The 18,527-nt window shown below is 25.5% G+C and overlaps 3 protein-coding genes across 5 annotated transcripts; 2 read left to right on the plus strand and 1 right to left on the minus strand.

Moving 5' to 3' along the window:
* Positions 1 to 388: 388 nt before the first annotated feature.
* On the minus strand, positions 389 to 12,833 carry LOC107169154 (endoplasmic reticulum-Golgi intermediate compartment protein 3). The gene is made up of 11 exons (XM_089216243.1): positions 12,583 to 12,833; positions 11,461 to 11,619; positions 11,277 to 11,396; positions 11,145 to 11,170; positions 10,506 to 10,600; positions 10,168 to 10,333; positions 9,895 to 9,952; positions 8,307 to 8,450; positions 1,754 to 1,857; positions 1,485 to 1,579; positions 389 to 1,393 (listed from the first exon to the last, which is right to left on the minus strand). The coding sequence occupies exons 1-11, from the start codon at positions 12,686 to 12,688 to the stop codon at positions 1,252 to 1,254; spliced, it is 1,215 nt and encodes a 404-aa protein (XP_089072369.1). The 5' UTR covers positions 12,689 to 12,833; the 3' UTR covers positions 389 to 1,251.
* Positions 4,210 to 4,753, plus strand: LOC107169161 (reactive oxygen species modulator 1). The gene is made up of 2 exons (XM_015518821.2): positions 4,210 to 4,467; positions 4,537 to 4,753. The coding sequence occupies exons 1-2, from the start codon at positions 4,331 to 4,333 to the stop codon at positions 4,643 to 4,645; spliced, it is 246 nt and encodes an 81-aa protein (XP_015374307.1). The 5' UTR covers positions 4,210 to 4,330; the 3' UTR covers positions 4,646 to 4,753.
* Positions 12,834 to 12,912: 79 nt separating the features above from the next.
* Positions 12,913 to 18,189, plus strand: LOC107169162 (uncharacterized). Of its 3 annotated transcripts, XR_016189475.1 has the most exons (7): positions 12,913 to 13,237; positions 13,340 to 13,572; positions 13,656 to 13,793; positions 13,864 to 14,024; positions 14,913 to 15,010; positions 16,514 to 16,662; positions 17,789 to 18,189. XR_016189475.1 is itself a non-coding variant. In XM_015518822.2 (5 exons), exons 1-4 carry the CDS (start codon positions 13,164 to 13,166, stop codon positions 14,004 to 14,006), a joined length of 588 nt encoding a protein of 195 aa, XP_015374308.1. In that variant the 5' UTR covers positions 12,913 to 13,163; the 3' UTR covers positions 14,007 to 14,024; positions 16,514 to 17,478. The 3 variants fall into 3 exon arrangements, 1 of the variants encoding a protein (XP_015374308.1); XR_016189474.1 differs by lacking the exon at positions 14,913 to 15,010; XM_015518822.2 differs by lacking the exons at positions 14,913 to 15,010; positions 17,789 to 18,189 and having other exon boundaries at positions 16,514 to 17,478.
* The last annotated feature ends 338 nt before the right edge of the window (positions 18,190 to 18,527 follow it).

The raw sequence follows: 18,527 nt of genomic DNA on the forward strand, positions 1-18,527 counted from the left end.
AATATATAAAATATGTGATACATTAAAAAAAAAAATATATGTATACATTGATTGATTGATGTTTGATTTTAAATTGTATTACTATTAAACTCAATTTTAAATTAAAAAAAAAAAAATGTTATGTTTAAATTTTATGAGATAGTATTTAGACAAATTGATATATACACCTTCAATAATATTGTTCTGTATCATTTTAGTAGTGAGTGATTTTACTCTTAAGAGTGTTCAAAACTATTATTTTTTTATAACAATTCTACGTAACGTTATGCTGCAGTTTGTCTATGTCTTGTGTGAACCAGAGAAAGAGAAAAACCACCTCTCACATATCCTCTCAGCCTTTTTTTCCTCATCTTAATACTACACCCGAAATAAATTACAACAAGATAAATTTCTTCAATTGGTTATTATTTATTGTTAAAATATAACTGTATATTACCTAGTATACCTAGGTGTTACAAAGGGTGTACCGTCAATTGCGCGTGATAATTTCAGCGCACGTTAATTGGGCGTGGAAATTATAGCGCATGACAATTAAGCGCATACGACATCTTGGCGTGGGTCAAATTAGTGAATACGACATTTTAGCGTGTGACATTTTAACTCAACAAAATAACAAAATAATACAATAAAGATACAGCAAAAAAAATATTACACATATGCGAAGATTTTGAAAATCGACCACTCAATGAGTACTTACAAGGGATAGCCCACAATTTGAATTTAAATAAATGATTATAATATGATGTTTTTTTTTATAAATGTTTGTATTTTTGTTTTTAATTTTAAACATAATTTTAATTTAAATAAGTGATTTTTAAAATAATGTAATATAGGTATTTAACGTTTAGCAATATTTAATGATATTTTTAATATGATTTTAATTTGGTATTTTATTATATGTTTAATTAATTTGGTATATTTTAATAAACATGACGTGCTGACTTGTCTTGCGCTGAAATGTCGTATACATTGATTTGTCTTGCGCTGAAATATCACCGCTGAATTTTCGTGTACTAAAATGACCGCGCTGAATTGTCATCGATCCGTTACAAAGGTATACATATTGGTTTTTTGTTTTAATTTAAAAATGTTTGAGACCACTGTCCTAAACAAAAACTTTCACCTTTCTATTTATCTATTTAATATAATAATTGAATTATGTTGCAACCATAAGACTAGAGCATCAACTATTATTACCACTCACCTAAATATCCTAAAACATGCCATTGATATTTTAGAAAATTATACATTTTAATTATTAGAATTAGGTAATTGTTTCTTGCGTATATTGTACACTTTAGATAATTTGTACATAAATATATCAACAATCCAAAAACAAATAAAAACTCCACTAATATTGCATAAAAACTGAGTGAACAGATGCCCCAATAACCTAAATTAAACAAGACAACAAATTAATACAATATACGTACAAAAAAAATAAAGAATATTTAATGCACATATTTAAAAATCGAAGAATATACCTTGGTTTTTCAGTCAACTTGATCATAATGGGTGAAAATTCATAGCTAAAGAATATTCCAGGGGCGCCTGATGGACCTTTATCGAATGATTGGACCTATTATACAAATATTAATGTTATAATATAAAATAATAAGTGAACAAAAATAACCATAGTAAACCCTAATATGCATTTATTTAATAAATTTAATATCTATCCAAGGAGATTTAAATTATAGTGTATACATAATATGTAAAGTCAATACTCAACACAATAAAACCAAAAATATACCTTGTGTTTGGTCACTGAGAACTGGTTAGTAGAAAATAATGATAAGTCTCTTCTTTGATAGAGTGTTGGAACAATTTTAATATAATACTGAAACATTGTTGCTCCTATACATAGTAAAAAAACAAGACATTTAAAACAAGGAAAAAGTTAAAAAATGTATTCATATAATATATTATATTTACACAGTTAAACCATTAATAAAAATGCATAACCAATTATTCATAACTCAAAAGCAAGGTTAAGTTGTTAAGTAAATTGGTAAATATAAAAGTTATTTTTGTATTTTTTAATTAAATCCAAAAAAAGAGGGCATGTAGACGTGGCACAAATTACCTAAAATTATGTTTTATTAATTTTTATTTTCAATACTAAAACAATCAAAATGTTTGAAAATGCATAAATATATTTTGAATTACAAAGTCGTTTTTTTTTCTGATAAGAATGTAAATAAGTAAGAGTTAAAACAAAATTAATAATTTCATGTTAGCAAGCAAAATGCATAATTTTAGGTTAACATAACTGAATAAGCTTAGCTCAAAATCATAGATTTAAATAATTCCACAATTTTGGGGGCTTATTCCCCCCTTCCACCATTAGTACGACTTACATAGGCGAAAATAAAGAATTTCAATAGGGGGGAGGCTTCAGACTACCATTATTAACTAAAAATTAATTTGAGGCTTTGTACCCTAACATTAAATGATCTAAAATAATCATTAAATTATTATTATAGGTAATTTATAATCACTAAAAGTTGTAATGTTGAAAGATAAAAGCTTAATTAAATTTAAAAAATCACCACCATATAAAATAATAAATGTACACAATTAACAAATTTACGATTTCGATGATCGTCGGGAACAAAACAACAAACATACGTTTTGGTTAAAACAGCTTAAAAGTAACTCTGTGAGTAGTGCCAGTTTGATATATATTGTCTTCATTATCGTGCTAAACACAAACATAAAACTAAAACTATTATAATATTATTTACGATGATTATGTGTACACCGTACATAACATTCAAAATCTTAGAACAATTTTTATAAAATACAAGTAAACCCTTAATTTTTTTAAAGTTTTTTTTTTAAGCACCTATTACGTAGGTCATATGTTAAATTTTTTCTTTACAAAAATTACATTAATACAATATTAATCTAGGGGGCTAAATTCACATTAGGGAGACTTAGCCTCTCCAAGCCCCCCGAGCCCCACCTTATTTGCGCCTATGCGTATCTGCATATAATCATCATATCAATCAAATAACGTTAGAATATAAGTAGTTTTTAGGTAATATACAATATATTTAAAATGTTAAATACAAAAAAAAATCACTAATATGGTTTAAGCAAAGGTATTATTGTAATTAATATTATAGCTTAAACTTCAAATTACCAACTAATAAGCTATTTCAAACATTGTAGGCGGAAAAAAAGCCCAGAAAAAAAACCTAACGGAAAAAAGCCCAAAAAAATACATCAAGGAAAAAAAGCCAAAAATATAAATGTGAACACTTATATACCGTAGTTCACTTTTACCATTTTATCATTACAATTTTTAAATTTTTTAGTATTTTGAATGACAACATATTTTAGAGTGTTAATTTCATTATATATTTAATATCATATTACACTATACCCAACAAAATAATTATACTATAGTCTATAATGTTATTGTTATATTTTTAGTCGACTGACCTGCTGTGACTATTATTATTATTATATGACTATATTATGTACCTATTTTTGTATTTGAGTATCCGTAATCCGTATATAAAATTGCCTATATTTGTTATACTTTTTTTCCGTGGGCTTTTGTTCCTTGGCGTGTTTATTTTTTTGGGCTTTTTTTCCGCGATTATTCAAACATAGGTATATATTGTATGCATAACATTTAAATAATATTAATTCTTTAACTCTGAACTAGTGAACTGTATCTGAACATTCCGAAGTCATGAACTTATCAGAGGGATATTTGTGGATGCGGATCATGAGGAAGTATACACCCGCCCGACCCGCGTAAAATGTTCGGTTACATATACCTTTTCACGTATACTATTAAATGTTATGAAATCAATAATAAATAATAATGATGTGGTGATATTAAATGATAATTTATTACCAAGTAAAGCTTGTGACCAAACATACCGGTAAACCGAGTCATCTAATATAACACTTCAATAATTTTCAATAGTTAATACAAGGATTTAGAACTTTAAGAAATAAAGAAATTGTAAAATCCGTAGTATGTAAAATCGTATTATTGCACCATTAGTAACTTCTTCGTCACGACATTACGTCCAACAACCAGATTAACGCATAATCGGCGTTCTTTTAACCTTTTTTCTTCTTTTATTATCTACTAGCTGCCAGTCGTGGTATATTGTATGGTATACAATATGGTCATATAATAATCACTGATAACGACGCGGTAATGTATGATAAGTGATAACATTAACATTGAAAAAAACTGCATGGAAATTTCAACAATACAAGATACAAGGATACAACTAAACGAGGGTCATTTTGATATCTTAATTCTATTACTTTTTAAACTCTCAAATCGTGAAACGAAAAGATGCCTGTGCCAAGTGGAAGTTTGTACGGAGGTCAAGGTAAACCATCATGTTACGATAGAGTATCCACTTCATTTATGATGGGAGCTACAATCGGAATAACTATTGGAATTCTGTTCGGTGGTTTAGGAGGCTTGAGGTATTTTCAACGTACATTTACATTGTAATTATATTTCTTATTTCTAAATACCGTAATTATTCCATATAGGTCAGGGTACAGGGGCCGAGAGCTTGTTGGCAGTATGGGGAAAACGATGCTGCAGAGTGGCGGAACATTTGGCACGTTTATGGGTGTTGGTGCTGCCCTTAGATGTTGATTAATTACTGTTTATTTATTATTAGATACATTTTTTTTTTAAATTTTTATTTGTGTAAAACTTAATTTCTGATACAAACTATAATAAAGAATGCATTTTTGTTTATTAGATATTAGTTTTTATACTATAAATGTATGGTGTAGTTGATAAAATAATTCACGTTTGGTTATGTTTAATTTACCTTAATAGTATATTATTAATACTGCTCACCAATGTTATATTAAAATTTAAAAGTCAGATAACATTAACTTTTAAATTCACTAACCAAGAACTAAGAAGTGTAACATTGGTGTGATTTCAAATTTTTCAAGTCAACTGTCACATTTTAAATGGCTATTATTTATTTAAAAAAAAATATTTTGTTTCTCCACAGTTCTTTTTAACAATATGAGTAATTCCTCAACCATCAATATGCCTATTGCACTGAAAATGTTTGATACATATTAAATACTAATAAAATAAAAAACCTATCTATACATCAAAATTCTAAGACATAACAACTTACAATAGGTAATAGTAATACTAGAAATTACAGAAAAATATTAAATTAAAAATGATTACTTTTATTTAACAGTTTTCTCATGGAGATTTCACATCATTCAATCCCAAGAATCAACATAATATGAGTTTTAAAAATTAATTGAAAACTTGGAAACAAATTCTCTTTAATCCACCTTATCCAAAAATTATACCATTAAAAATTAAAAGTTTACTACACTTTTACCTATGTCTAGTAAATAATGGTGTATTAGATAGATCATCTACATATTAGGAATAATAATTATAAAATAATAGGTACTGGCAATTTTTTTTTTATTTAAATATACATTGATTAAGTATTTTATTTCTATTGATTAACTTCCTAATCATCATAATTATTAGGTTATATATGTTGCAGGCAAAGTAAAAATCCAGGCATTGTTATGCAATACCTGTGCACTATGCACAATGCCCAAATATTTTGGGCAATGTAAGAATCATAATTTTAATACTCAAATTATTCTTGAACGGGCGTTATACTAGATAGCTATAATATAATACATAAATAATAGATAGCCCGGACAAAGTGATCCCTACCCAGATTCAAGTGGGCAAAGTAAATTAAATACAGTGCGGTGTACAAATGTGCATAAAATTTCATTTATACATAACACTATCACTACAAAATTATACTTAGATATTTCATTCGTACAAGAAAAAGTAACAGCTGGCGATAATATGAACCGATCCGTAATCTTAACGATAAAGTGATCACATAGTTTATTACACAAACATTATGGCTACCTACATAATATTTCAAAATGAAATCGAAAAATTTATATTCCGTATGTTGTATCCGTCTTACAAATGTGTAACAGAAAATTTAAGCTTAGCAGATCACGTTTAGCTCCGTTAGTTTAAAAATTAAAATGAATTTGAACTCTTATAAAATTTAAAGGTATTATCTGTGTTCATATTTTGTACCTCTGCTTAAATCAGAAGAAGACTTAGAAAAAGCTCTAGGCTGTGGAAATGTCATTGAAAACAAAAATGAGAAATACAAAAAAAGTGATTTACGATAAGTGAAAAAGTCTGTGAAAAACAACTTTTAAGTATTCTGTAAGATGTTTTATTTAATTTTTAATTTATTTAATCTACAGTGACCAATAAGATTTGAGCACTGCCTGAGTAATGTTAACTTATTCCAACTATGCCCTTGCAAATCGGGCATTGTGCAAAGTGCTCGGTCATTGTGCACAATGCCCAACTTCCTACTTTTCTTATAAGATATACATAAACATGCAATAATAAAAACATAAATGTGCATTATTGTAATTGAGCCAGATAGTTGGCTGAAATAACTAAATTTAGAAAGTACAAGGTTAAAAACTTTTAAAGTTTGTTCTTAATTAATTGAGTGAAAAATATTGAAATGAACCCTTAAATTTATATAATAATTCCTATAATAAAAATTGTATTTTGAAATTTATTCTTTTTTTGTAAAAAAAAATAAAAATAAATATTATATTTCATAAAAAAATGAACTGGAAGAAGAATTCATGCACTATACTGCCACACTATTCCTATTAGACTTAAATTTATCTGTATTTATTAGATCAAAGGACATAATACTATAAAATTGTAATAAAAAACAATCAACTTGCAAGTAAGTAATGGAATTTCGAAGAAAACTTTTAAATATCAACACACATTTTCATATTTTAAAGGTAAACAGTTAAACTATAAAGTCTGAAACCACAAATCATACAGATGAACATCTTAAAATGAATAAAAATATTTTGGTTTTTATGTTTAGAATATTGAACTTAAATTAAACTCATTAAGTGTTGTTCGAGGTCACAAAAAATGATAACAATATTAATTACCATTTCAACTATATAGTTATGTAATATATTTAATTTATAATTTTAGTAAAAACAATTTTATTAATTTGTGTTCAAAATTTCAAATTAAATTAATTATAAGATAATAAAATAAATACCTATACTCTGTATAAAAATAGAATATACTGAATTTATAGACAACATACCACGTGTTGGCCATTGCCAGAATCTTAACAATTTTTAATTGTAACAGAATTTAATTTGGTGATTCCGGACACGAGAAGAAGAAGAACAATTTTTTCGATGTGATGAACATATTTTTTTATATTTTCAAATTTTTTTCAAGTTTCATAAAAAATACAAATTTGGAATGAAACTGAAAGATATGCTTGGCTTACCATGATACACATAGAGTAATTCTAACGGTGATCACATGATAGTCAATGTGTTAATAATCAGATTAAAAAGATTAATGTAACATAATAAATGCCTACATCTAAACAAATCTGATTACACTAACATATTTTAATTTAGTATCAAGTGTATTCAAATTTCAAATTATATTTTCATTGTAAAGCCGTAAAAAACCTTAGTAAGTGAAATAAGTTTTTAAAATAATAAAATTTAATTTAAATGATAAAAAAAGGGCCTATTATTGACATTAGTGCTGAGCATCAAATCTGAATCAATCCACATCCAGATTACTGATCAGGATTGAAATAAAAATTTCAATCAATTTAATCCAGAATATTAAGCATTTGAAAACAATTTTTTTTTCTAAATATATAACTATAATTCTTTTACTAATCACAAAATATGTATTTTACTAAAAATGAAAAATATAGCAAATTACCACAAAAAACAATAAAACCAGATTAGATATGAAATTCGAATTAACGGGTTGGTTCCAAAATCCAAATCAATGGATTGATCTGAAATTCGGATTGAATAATTGTAATTCGTAATCCGGATTAGTCGAAATAATGCTCAGCACTAGTTGACATCAATAGAAACATAATTTCCCAATTCAAATATATAGAATTAAGCAATAAAATACTCATAAATTTCATCTTTGCAAAAAGTAAAAGCATATCAATGTTCTAAAGAAGTAACTGTACAAAATAGCCATATAGACTTATCATATTTCTCTCCATGCTTCTATTAATAATTAAATTCAAAAGAAAATAATCTTCTTGAAGTTAATTATTTTTAACTTATCAAAACTCATAGATTTTTATTTTTATCTAAATTAGTATTTCAATTTAAAACAAATATTTGAACCAATTTATAATATATTGTTCTTTCTTTTCTTAAATATAAAATTTTATTTTATTTACCTTCTGCAGCAATAGATTCGCTTGAGTCCAATGGATTACCGCCATGATTTGTAGTCATTGATTCCAATTTTTGACCAAATGACAAATGTCTTATAATATGAGTTGTGTTAAACGATGAAGATGAAAATGGATGTACATCATGAACTAAAATATTAATCCAAATTTGATAAAATAATAAACAACAATATTGAAATAAACAAATACAAAAAGGTTAAAACATACATAAAATAAATAATAATGTGCAATGGACATTACCATACTAACTTAACCTACCAGACCCATACTTAAAAAATTAAAAGTCTTAAAACACCTATAGATATATAATCTATTTGTTGTAATATAATCATTAGTAAATCAATAATTGTTTTTATTATTAAGATGATGTCACTGCATTTTTATTTTATCTCTCTTGCCTACGTGCAACTACATAATTTATATTTAATAGAACTAATCCTATGTAGCTTGTGGAAACATTTAGTATTATAGATTATACTTAATTAATCAATCTTATCAAAGTTTAAGTTCAGAACATAACCTGTGTGGCTAGGTTGGTTATTTAATGATATTTTAATTTTTATATAATTTAAGTTTGTAAATTATAACAAATTATAAATGCCTGAAAATTTCATGCAATTTAAAAGACCATAATAAAGACAATATAGCAACACAGGTAAAGTTATTAATTTAATGTTTATTAATAGATGAATTTACACTTCTATTAAAAGAAACACAGGATTGGTTCTCCTAAATATAAAATTCACTATATTGCATGTAAATCGGAGAGAAAAAACAAAAAGAGCTCTGACATCTTTTTAATATAATCAACAAAATAATAAAATAGTATAGTTGTCTTTATAAAAAATTTACAAAATAATGATAAAAATGTATTTCTAACTAATCATTAATTTTTTTTTTTTAACAAAACTTTATTTTTGCCATAAATCTAATATATACATTATCTGTCAATTTGTTCTAAAAAAAAACAATTATCATTCTCCATGTTAACAAATGTATTGTTTTAGTAAGCAAATAAATAGGTACTGTGCTATAAATTGGAATCCACGAAAAAACACAGCCAAAATTACAATAATGTAGCATACTTCAATTTTGTATTATTTTGTACAACTATTTAGGTCAGATTACTTGTTATGTCAGTATGTCACTAGACAATAACGATTTAAAAAGTAACAATAGATTTTGAAATGATGAAGTTATGATGAATTTATTAAAATTATAAAAATTTCAATATTATCTAAAAAAAAAATAACAACTGTCACAAGGACACAACTGTCAACCATTATAATTTATTTTATTTTACTGCTGTCGGTAATATTCATACAATATTATGTATGTTTTTTCAACTATGAGAAAATTGTGTATAAAAGACAGTCAGTAGTTATATGACAATATTTTATAAATCTTGACCCTGTGGGTTCCTGGCACAAATACGACCTGATGCCATAGCCAGACTGACTACTAATATAGTAATATGTCTTGTATTTCAATAAATTCTCTATAAATAATTGATATATTAATTAATAAGTCAAAAAATTAATTACCAACATGAAACTAGTATAATTATACTTACCATGCATATGATTAAATGAAAAACTCATCCCTGGCGCAATATGAAAACTTCCACTGACCTAACAGATAATTATAAATATAATAATCAATTGTTTTAAACAGTTTTTATACACCCTATAAACACATTTTAGACAATAAACTAATTAACAATAATTTTCCAAACCAAAAAATATTTTTTTAATTAAAGAAAGTTGTACATAATTCTATATTGATTAGATTATTCTTATCCATATGTAATTCAAAAATCAACATATATCTAGTTTTTATTACTTACCCTATTTACCAGAAGTGTACCATATAGTTGACAGCCTTCTTTAAATGCTTTGTCATGCATTTCATTTTGAGATGATTGATTCATACATTGTTCTATACTTGAAGGGCGGAAATCCCAATTTTTCATTTTATAAGCTCTTTTAACATCATCACAAGTATTACAACACCTAAACAATAAATATTTTTAAAATTAAATCTTGCATAATATGAAATGTTTTAAATTCTTAGTAGATGGATTTTATTATTACTTATTATAATGAGGTAAATAAAATAAATACACCATAAATATTGTATGTAATTAAGTCATTAGAGTGGATAAAATAGTTCAATCCTACTTACGGAATAGTTGAACTTTCAGCTCCATAACAACTTCCACAAAGGGCTTCAGTATTATTAGCATTATCTGTTTCATTTGATTTTAACATAGATTCAGGCTAAAAAACATATTGCATACTTAATTAATTTAAAATAAAAATCTTGACTTAAGTGCTTTTAATGTAAAGTTGCTTTTAATTGTTGTGTATTAAACATTTTATATAATATACTTTAAGAAGATGTTATGCCCCCATGTGTATCCTTCATGTTACAAACACACAAAATTTCAAATTTTTCACATATTTGAAAATACTCATAACTTGCTTCAAAATTGAAATATCAACAAAAAACCTTACAATTTTCCTTTTATAGTATTCTGGCCTTCATTTTGAGAGTAGTTAAATTCACTATACAAAAAATTATTAAAAACAGCAAAGTACAATGAATTCTCTAGAATGTTAAATTTGCATTAATATGAAAGACAACACAAAAATTACACTTATAAGTATACCCTCTTAATCTTAGTAATTTGTATTTCAATATAATTATTTTTAAATATTTCTATTTTTTATTTCTATAAATAAGATACAGATAAAATAAACAATTATTTTATAATATTTTTAAATAATATAGAAATTATAATATTTTAAATAAATTACTTACTTTTAATATTTTTTTACTGCCAACATCTAAATCAAAGATATACAAAAAGTTACTACTTAAATTTTAAATATTAATGAAAAGGAAATGTAAATCTCATAGAAATGACCATCAATTATTTAAACCTAATCTTACCATCAGATTTTTCAGGGTCACTAATTGGTTGACCTTCTAAATTTAACCTCCGTTTATAAATATTATGATCCACCTGCAAATGTGTTTCACCTGAATTATCAACTGCATCTAAAACTAGAACTAAAAAAAAATATTAATTTAAATATTAATGTAAATGTTGTTAAAAAACAAAGTTAATACATACAATCACAAGATATTTTAGGAACAACAATATCAAAATTTATTTGTAACTTTTTATTTCGTGATGTGTCAACAAAAAGTTCTTCAGTGGGAGTGTTGTCAAGATATTCAACTAAATTTGACACCATCAAAAGTACAATGGTCAGAAAACACACCAAAGAAACTAAAAGAAAATAAACAAAAATGTAATCATTCATAAATTTAATACATTATTCTTAGCCTAGTGTTGTTTACAATTAATATAATTAAAGTAATTTTGAATTATATATAATCCATACATTTTTCAATATTAATATTTTATGCTTTGGATTTTAATTAGACTATAAGAAATTGAGCTTACAATGTTAGGTTAACATTTTATAGTTATATCTTATACTTAATACAATTTTATTTAATATTTATTTATATTGTATATTCTTAATATATGTTAAATCAAGAAATAACATATGAATACGTACACACTTGAAAGAGGTACATCTCGACATTTAATAAGTTCCTATCAGTTATATAATTAATAAATAACATAATAACATTTAATTTTTAAGCACTTGAACAAAAAAAACTTAAGTACCTAATAATAAAATCAAAACTCAACAAATTTAGTGTCAACTAATTAATTACATATTATCATATTGATAAACAAATGCAATTATTACAATTTAACATTAATGCAAATATTGTTTCATTAATATAATGTAAATAATACCTTGAAACTTAAAAAGATTATAGTACTACAGTAACCATTGAAACATGTACAAATTATAAAACTACTTTGATTATAATTATTTTAAATTTAAAGATTGTCAGATTGTTTTGTTTTATTGAGTAAATAAAAAATCTGTGAATATTTTGGAACTATTAACTAATAGTAAACATTATTTGCATTACAGCTAAATTGTAATTGCATTTGTTTATTAAAAAAATCAATCAAATATGAAAACACTTTTGACATTTATGAAACAATAAACATGTATTAATAGACTAACACCAAAGCATAAAATATAATATATGTAACTATGTAAGTATATTGTTTATGTATGGCGTAATAATTGAATGGTGGATGATTACACTACCTACTATACAATTAAAATTCCATACAAATATATATTAATAAATATTTTTTTACCGATTCCTCCCCATACAGTTTTTATTTGAACTTCTTCTAATGGTTTAGCAAATGCGTCAAATTGTTTCAATGTATTCATACAAAAAAACCCTTTCTTTGAAGACATTTTTCTAAACTATAGTCTATACGTTTGTATTTGTAATTAATAATTTATATGTACAAGAAACAACAACTTAATTTTCATTTATAAACATTAAACACGTATACTAAACTAATACTAGTAGAAATAATACTAAAAAAAATATTAAAATGTTTTATTACGACTACATTCAGTGTTATCAGTTTGTACCGCGAATCTTTCATACCGCGGCACAAATATGTACTAGATTGCTTTCTCATGATAAGATAGTAATTATATAGTTCTTATCCGATTTAAGTTTTAAATTTTTTAATCGCGGCCACGTAGATTGTGTTGTGATGTAGATGTGTTATTGTGTTAACGTGTTCTTTCTTCTTGGTAGTTTAAAGTAGTTCTTTATTGTCCTACTCTTCTCACTTCTCAGTTATATGATTATTTTGTTTTGAGACTATGAACTGCATTTCGCTTTGACATTTTCCTATTTTATACTATCTCTCTAATCATGCCGTATAAATGCTGTGCCGATGGATGCAAAAGCCGCGACGGAATTAAAGGTTCAAGTACAAAACTATTTAGGTAACTAAATACTCTACACAGAAGTTATCAAAAATAATTAGCTCTGCTAAAATATTCTTATAATAATAATAGTTATGCTTGCAATTTCGTTTTGAATTATAGATTCCCAATTGATGAAATAAGGAGACAAAAATGGGTGGACTCCATCCTAAGAGATAACTTTATTCCTACAAAGTATTCACGCTTATGCAGTCTCCATTTTAACAACAGCGAGTTTGTAGAAGCCCCAGAAAGACTTATATTAAAAAATACAGCTATTCCATCAAATTTCTATCATCCCACAAGAGCAATCAAATGTTTAAGCAACAAATTTAATCACAATTATAGTTCTTCAGGTAAATACAGAGTTCATTGTTGCATTTGTACTACCTACCTGTATATTTAGCAATTATTAAGTAAATTATATTGTCACCAACAGTTTATCTTTCATCAAATATAATTAATACATCAACAAATACAAATATACTTTCTACTTCTCCTAATGTACCGATTGAATCTTGTATTAAAAATGCAGAGTGTAATTATGAGGCTGTTGATCTGACTTTTATTGGACCTAGTAAGTTAAATAGTTTAAGACTTTAATTTATGTATAATATTGCTATGCCATTTCTTAAAATTTGTTGTAGATTCTAGCCAGTCATCACATACTCCTACATATACACCAACACTCAAAACAAAATTCAAGAAAATATTATTTGATACTTCGAAAACAACCAACCCTAAAAAACGAATTAAATTTTTAGAACAAACAGTTTTGAAGACAGAATAATAAATTAATACACTTGAGGTTTGTAAAAACTAGTTAACGAAGAATTTGTAACGTTACAAAATATGAAGATAATGTGCTGTACGTAATATCATAATCTAAGGCCATGATTTATGGGCTTTAGCCCATGGACCTAGAATTAAATTACTGCTATCTGTTTCAACTAAATACATAAGTAATGCCACGGTCACACGGTGATAGTAAAACACGATAGTTACTATCCTGAAATCACCTATCAGGAAAATGCCAATGTATATGAACAGGTTTATAGTTACTATCGCACTATCTACTTATTCACTCTCTCATAATAGTTCTTTCACCACAGCAACTACTATCATGTGACCCTGGCTTAAGATACAGCAATTAGGGCCAGTTGTACCGTCTATGGTTAAAATTTTGATTATGCTTAATCAGCTCATAACAGATATTTAACCGTGCAAATTTGGCCGATTAAACTCCGGTTAACTTTAATCAGAAATGGTACAACTAGCCCTTAGAAATCTAATTTATTATACATATCCTTGAACCACGGTACTAATGTACTATCTATGATCTATGTATAATCGTGAAGATTATTATTATGCTATTCATGGTTCAAATATTTCTAAATTGTAATGTTTGCGTATCAAATTTGTCAATTGGTCTCAACAGGTTAAATTTTGACAGGCATACATTTTTCATTTTTTGGGTGAGCTTAGACTCCCTCTCCCCAATATTTTTATCTAACTAAGTATAATAAATTATGTTAATATGTTTTAAATTAATATTTCTAACCCCCTAGATTTTCAACGAAATTTACGCCTATGCAAAATGCTTGATTAAAACTGGATAATTGTCTTTGTAACCTTTAGCATTAAATAATATTAATTTATACAATATAATTATTTTTACTGTTTTTTATATATTCAGTGTTGATTTGGTGACTGTTAAACACTCAGTTTCCTAACATATTTCTCAAATGATTTGGATTTGACCATGTAGCTTGATTTTTTTTTCCAAATAACCTAGTAAGTAGTAATTATTATTTAGCCAAGATAGATAGTGCACTTTTATAAATTGAAACAACTACTTGATAATACACTAAATATTTAATATACGCTTTTAAGCAGCTCCAAATTTTTTATTACTTTATTAGTATGATTGCTATTATGACCACCTTTGCTACAAAATATACCAAAAGTAATTGATGTATGAACTTGAAAGAGCTTTTAGGACTACAAGTAGTACAAGTAAATCAATTAATTGTATGTAATAATAAATACAAAATTTAATTTGATTTTTCAGATTTTAGTATTTAACCAAGAAAACCTGTCTTCCTACTAGATTCAATAGCTTTTATGACAATGGATAGATCATTTTTATATTCTAAAAACTCAACACCTTCTGCATATTGAATGCATTGGTCTAGAAGTCTCTTTGTATATATTAAAAACTTTAAACAAAATTGACTCGTTATATGGTCCGATGAAATATTTAGATCTACTATTTAGTAAATCAAATGCATTATTCATATATGTTATAAATTCTACTGTAGCATCGAGATCATAGCCTAAGATTTATTTTTTTAATACAGTATCATCAGTATCTTATTATAAGTTTAATTCCAGGCTCCCAGCTCTTAATCCCTTTTTATAATACTATTTTTTAAATTTATTTTACTTTGTATTTTATTAACCTTTAAATCGATAAAAAAATAGTCGGTTGGTAGATTCCAGTAACCATTTACTTATTTAAGTAAAAATACTTAAACATTTTTTGTTACTAGTAAAATTTTATCTGGATCTGATATGTCGAAAAGTGTCAATAGGTGTGCCACAAAATATCATGATTATTAATATGCTTACTTATAATTTCAATAATAAGTTAAAATAATTTTAACGATTCTCTTACCCTATTTTAAGGGTGTGCTCGTCAACTATTCAAATACAATGTAAATCAGTGCTAAATTTCTCACTAGGACTAGATTTTTATATGTAACATAAAGATAATATAACCATAATGTTATGTCTCTGTTTTTCAATATCAATTAATTTCAAATTTTTAATAAATTTAAATATGATTTTAATTAAGTTTTCCTAACCAAAATAAACATTATTTTAAATTATTTGCTAGTAATTTATTGATTATGCAACTTTTTGTATTAATATGATGAAACCCTAATGTTTTTTTATTAAACGTGTATAAGTTAGTGTGCTACGACTAAATATGGGTTTGAAGGTTCAGACTAGTGTGCCGTGAGGGAAAAAGGTTGAGAAACGCTGTATCACATCGCAAATACCCAAATCAACTATAGATATTATTATTATTAGAGAGCAGATTTGTATGTGCTATGGGTAGAAGTACAATAATGGTTAATGTTCATATTATCCGGGTAATATGAAATGAACACTACCTGTACCTATTGAATAAAATAAAAATACTATTTATATTTTATGTGATAAAAAAGTAATTATTATAAAACAAGTATTATTTAAGAGAAATTTTATTTATTTTTATTAAAAAATTTTCAGAACACCATAAAAAAGATAGAAGCAATTCAAAATTATCGCTGGAGCTACGAGAAAAAATAAAATAAAGTTCAGATCTATTAACAAATTCCAACCTTGCAATGTTGGCGACATAGTTCGAGTCAAACTACCAGAAGTAGATAGAAGTAAAGGTGATCCACAGAATGTACTCTTTGTGGTTTTGTCTGTTAGTGATAATCAATGCTCGGATTTTATAGCACTAAAAATAAATGAAATATGCGATATAATATAACCTAAAAAATGTTAAAATAAGCACTATAATATAACCTAAAAACATGAAAAATAGCAAAAATAAAAATGAATTCAGCTCAAAATTAAAAAATAACTTATGATTATTATTTTATTAACTAAAGATTGTTTATGAATTAATAGGTACATTTATAATATGGGTGTTTTTTTTTAAGTATTCAAAAAAAAAAAAAATAAATACATTTTTATAATTTTCATAGCACATAATATTAAGTATTAACTAAATTTATGAAAATACAAAATAAAACGTTATATTATGTAAATTAGCAAAAATTAGCACCAAAACTTGAAAAATAGCACTAAAAACCTAAAATACTTCAAATATGCAAAAAATAGCATAATAAAATTTCATATTTGGAGTCCCTAGTGCATAAACCAAATGTATAGCTCACTCTGCTATTTTTATGTCTATCCTATAATAATTAGCAAATGCCATAAAATCCGAGCCCTGATGATAATCAATATTACGAACTCGGTAGTAAAAATGGCACTATTCATCAACTTTATTCTAGAAATCAATTTACTATATGTTCTGAACCATTAATAGATATTTAAAAAATTTTAGCCACAAAATAATATTTGCATTAAATAGCAATGTATGTACAATTTTTTTCTGGCAGTCAAGGTTTGAAGAAGTGTTTATACTTTATGTAAAACTAAATACTTAACAAATAAATGTAAATGCAAATCCGGGTGAATACTTTGTAATTCTAAATGTTATCCAAACTCAAATTGTTCTTATAAATAATTGTATTTCATTTTTAAATTTAAACTAAATAGTAAAAATTTTCAAATTTATAATTAATAGTTTAATAGTCATAATAATAAATAATTTTTTTTGGATTAGCATAATTTAGTTTTGCTACTAGAAAGATCTGTATAATCGGTAGGTAACCATTTTAAGTGTTTGATGCGTTATACTGATCTTTTCAGTTTAGGATTATAGAAATACAAATAATTTATACACAGCTCACCAGATAATGTATAAATTGATTTTTGTTCTTCCAGAAGTACTGAAATATTTTTCCTCAGTTACCAAATCTAGAAGATGAATACAATATTTTGAAGATCTCAAACTGTTGGAAAATGATTTCTCATTTGAAAATAAGAAATACAATTCTTAAATAACACATGTTATTTTAATATATTCCAATGTTATACTTATAGTTACCGTTTTGGTGGTATTGTATAACAAATTGAGTGATCCATATCTTCATTGAGATAAAATATTTCTTGTATGTATTACACTAACTAACAACAGAAAATAGCACATCAAAAATGTAAAACAATGCTTATTCAAATAAAATATTTATTTTTTTCGTTTATAATATAAGTAATATACATATATCAGAGGTCAGCTGTCTTTTTGATGTTTAAAATAATAATAAAATTTTCACAGCAATTTTGAATATAGATGTCTTATTTTATTTTAAAGAAAATATAAAGTGTTACTGCTGGGTTATTCTTTTTCATGTAACTCATGTCATGGTTATTTTAGTACATACTCTTGATGTTAATAAAGTTTTACAGATTGTATATAGTATAATATATTATGTTTAAAAATAAAAAGTATAGCTATATTAAATTTAGCTTATTTATTAAGTTTATAAATGTTAGGTTTATTAATTTAACAAAGTATCTACAATCAACATTACAATTAGCAGTTTAAGTCCATACTATTTTAGTTTATGATCTTTGTACAAATTATAAATTTGAATTGCGAGCCACAAAAAATTAAAAATAAGAG

Source organism: Diuraphis noxia, unplaced genomic scaffold (genome assembly GCF_037042655.1).
Source record: "Diuraphis noxia isolate RWA-SAM2 unplaced genomic scaffold, SU_Dnox_SAM2 contig0001, whole genome shotgun sequence".
NCBI classification, from domain to species: Eukaryota; Metazoa; Arthropoda; class Insecta; order Hemiptera; family Aphididae; genus Diuraphis; species Diuraphis noxia.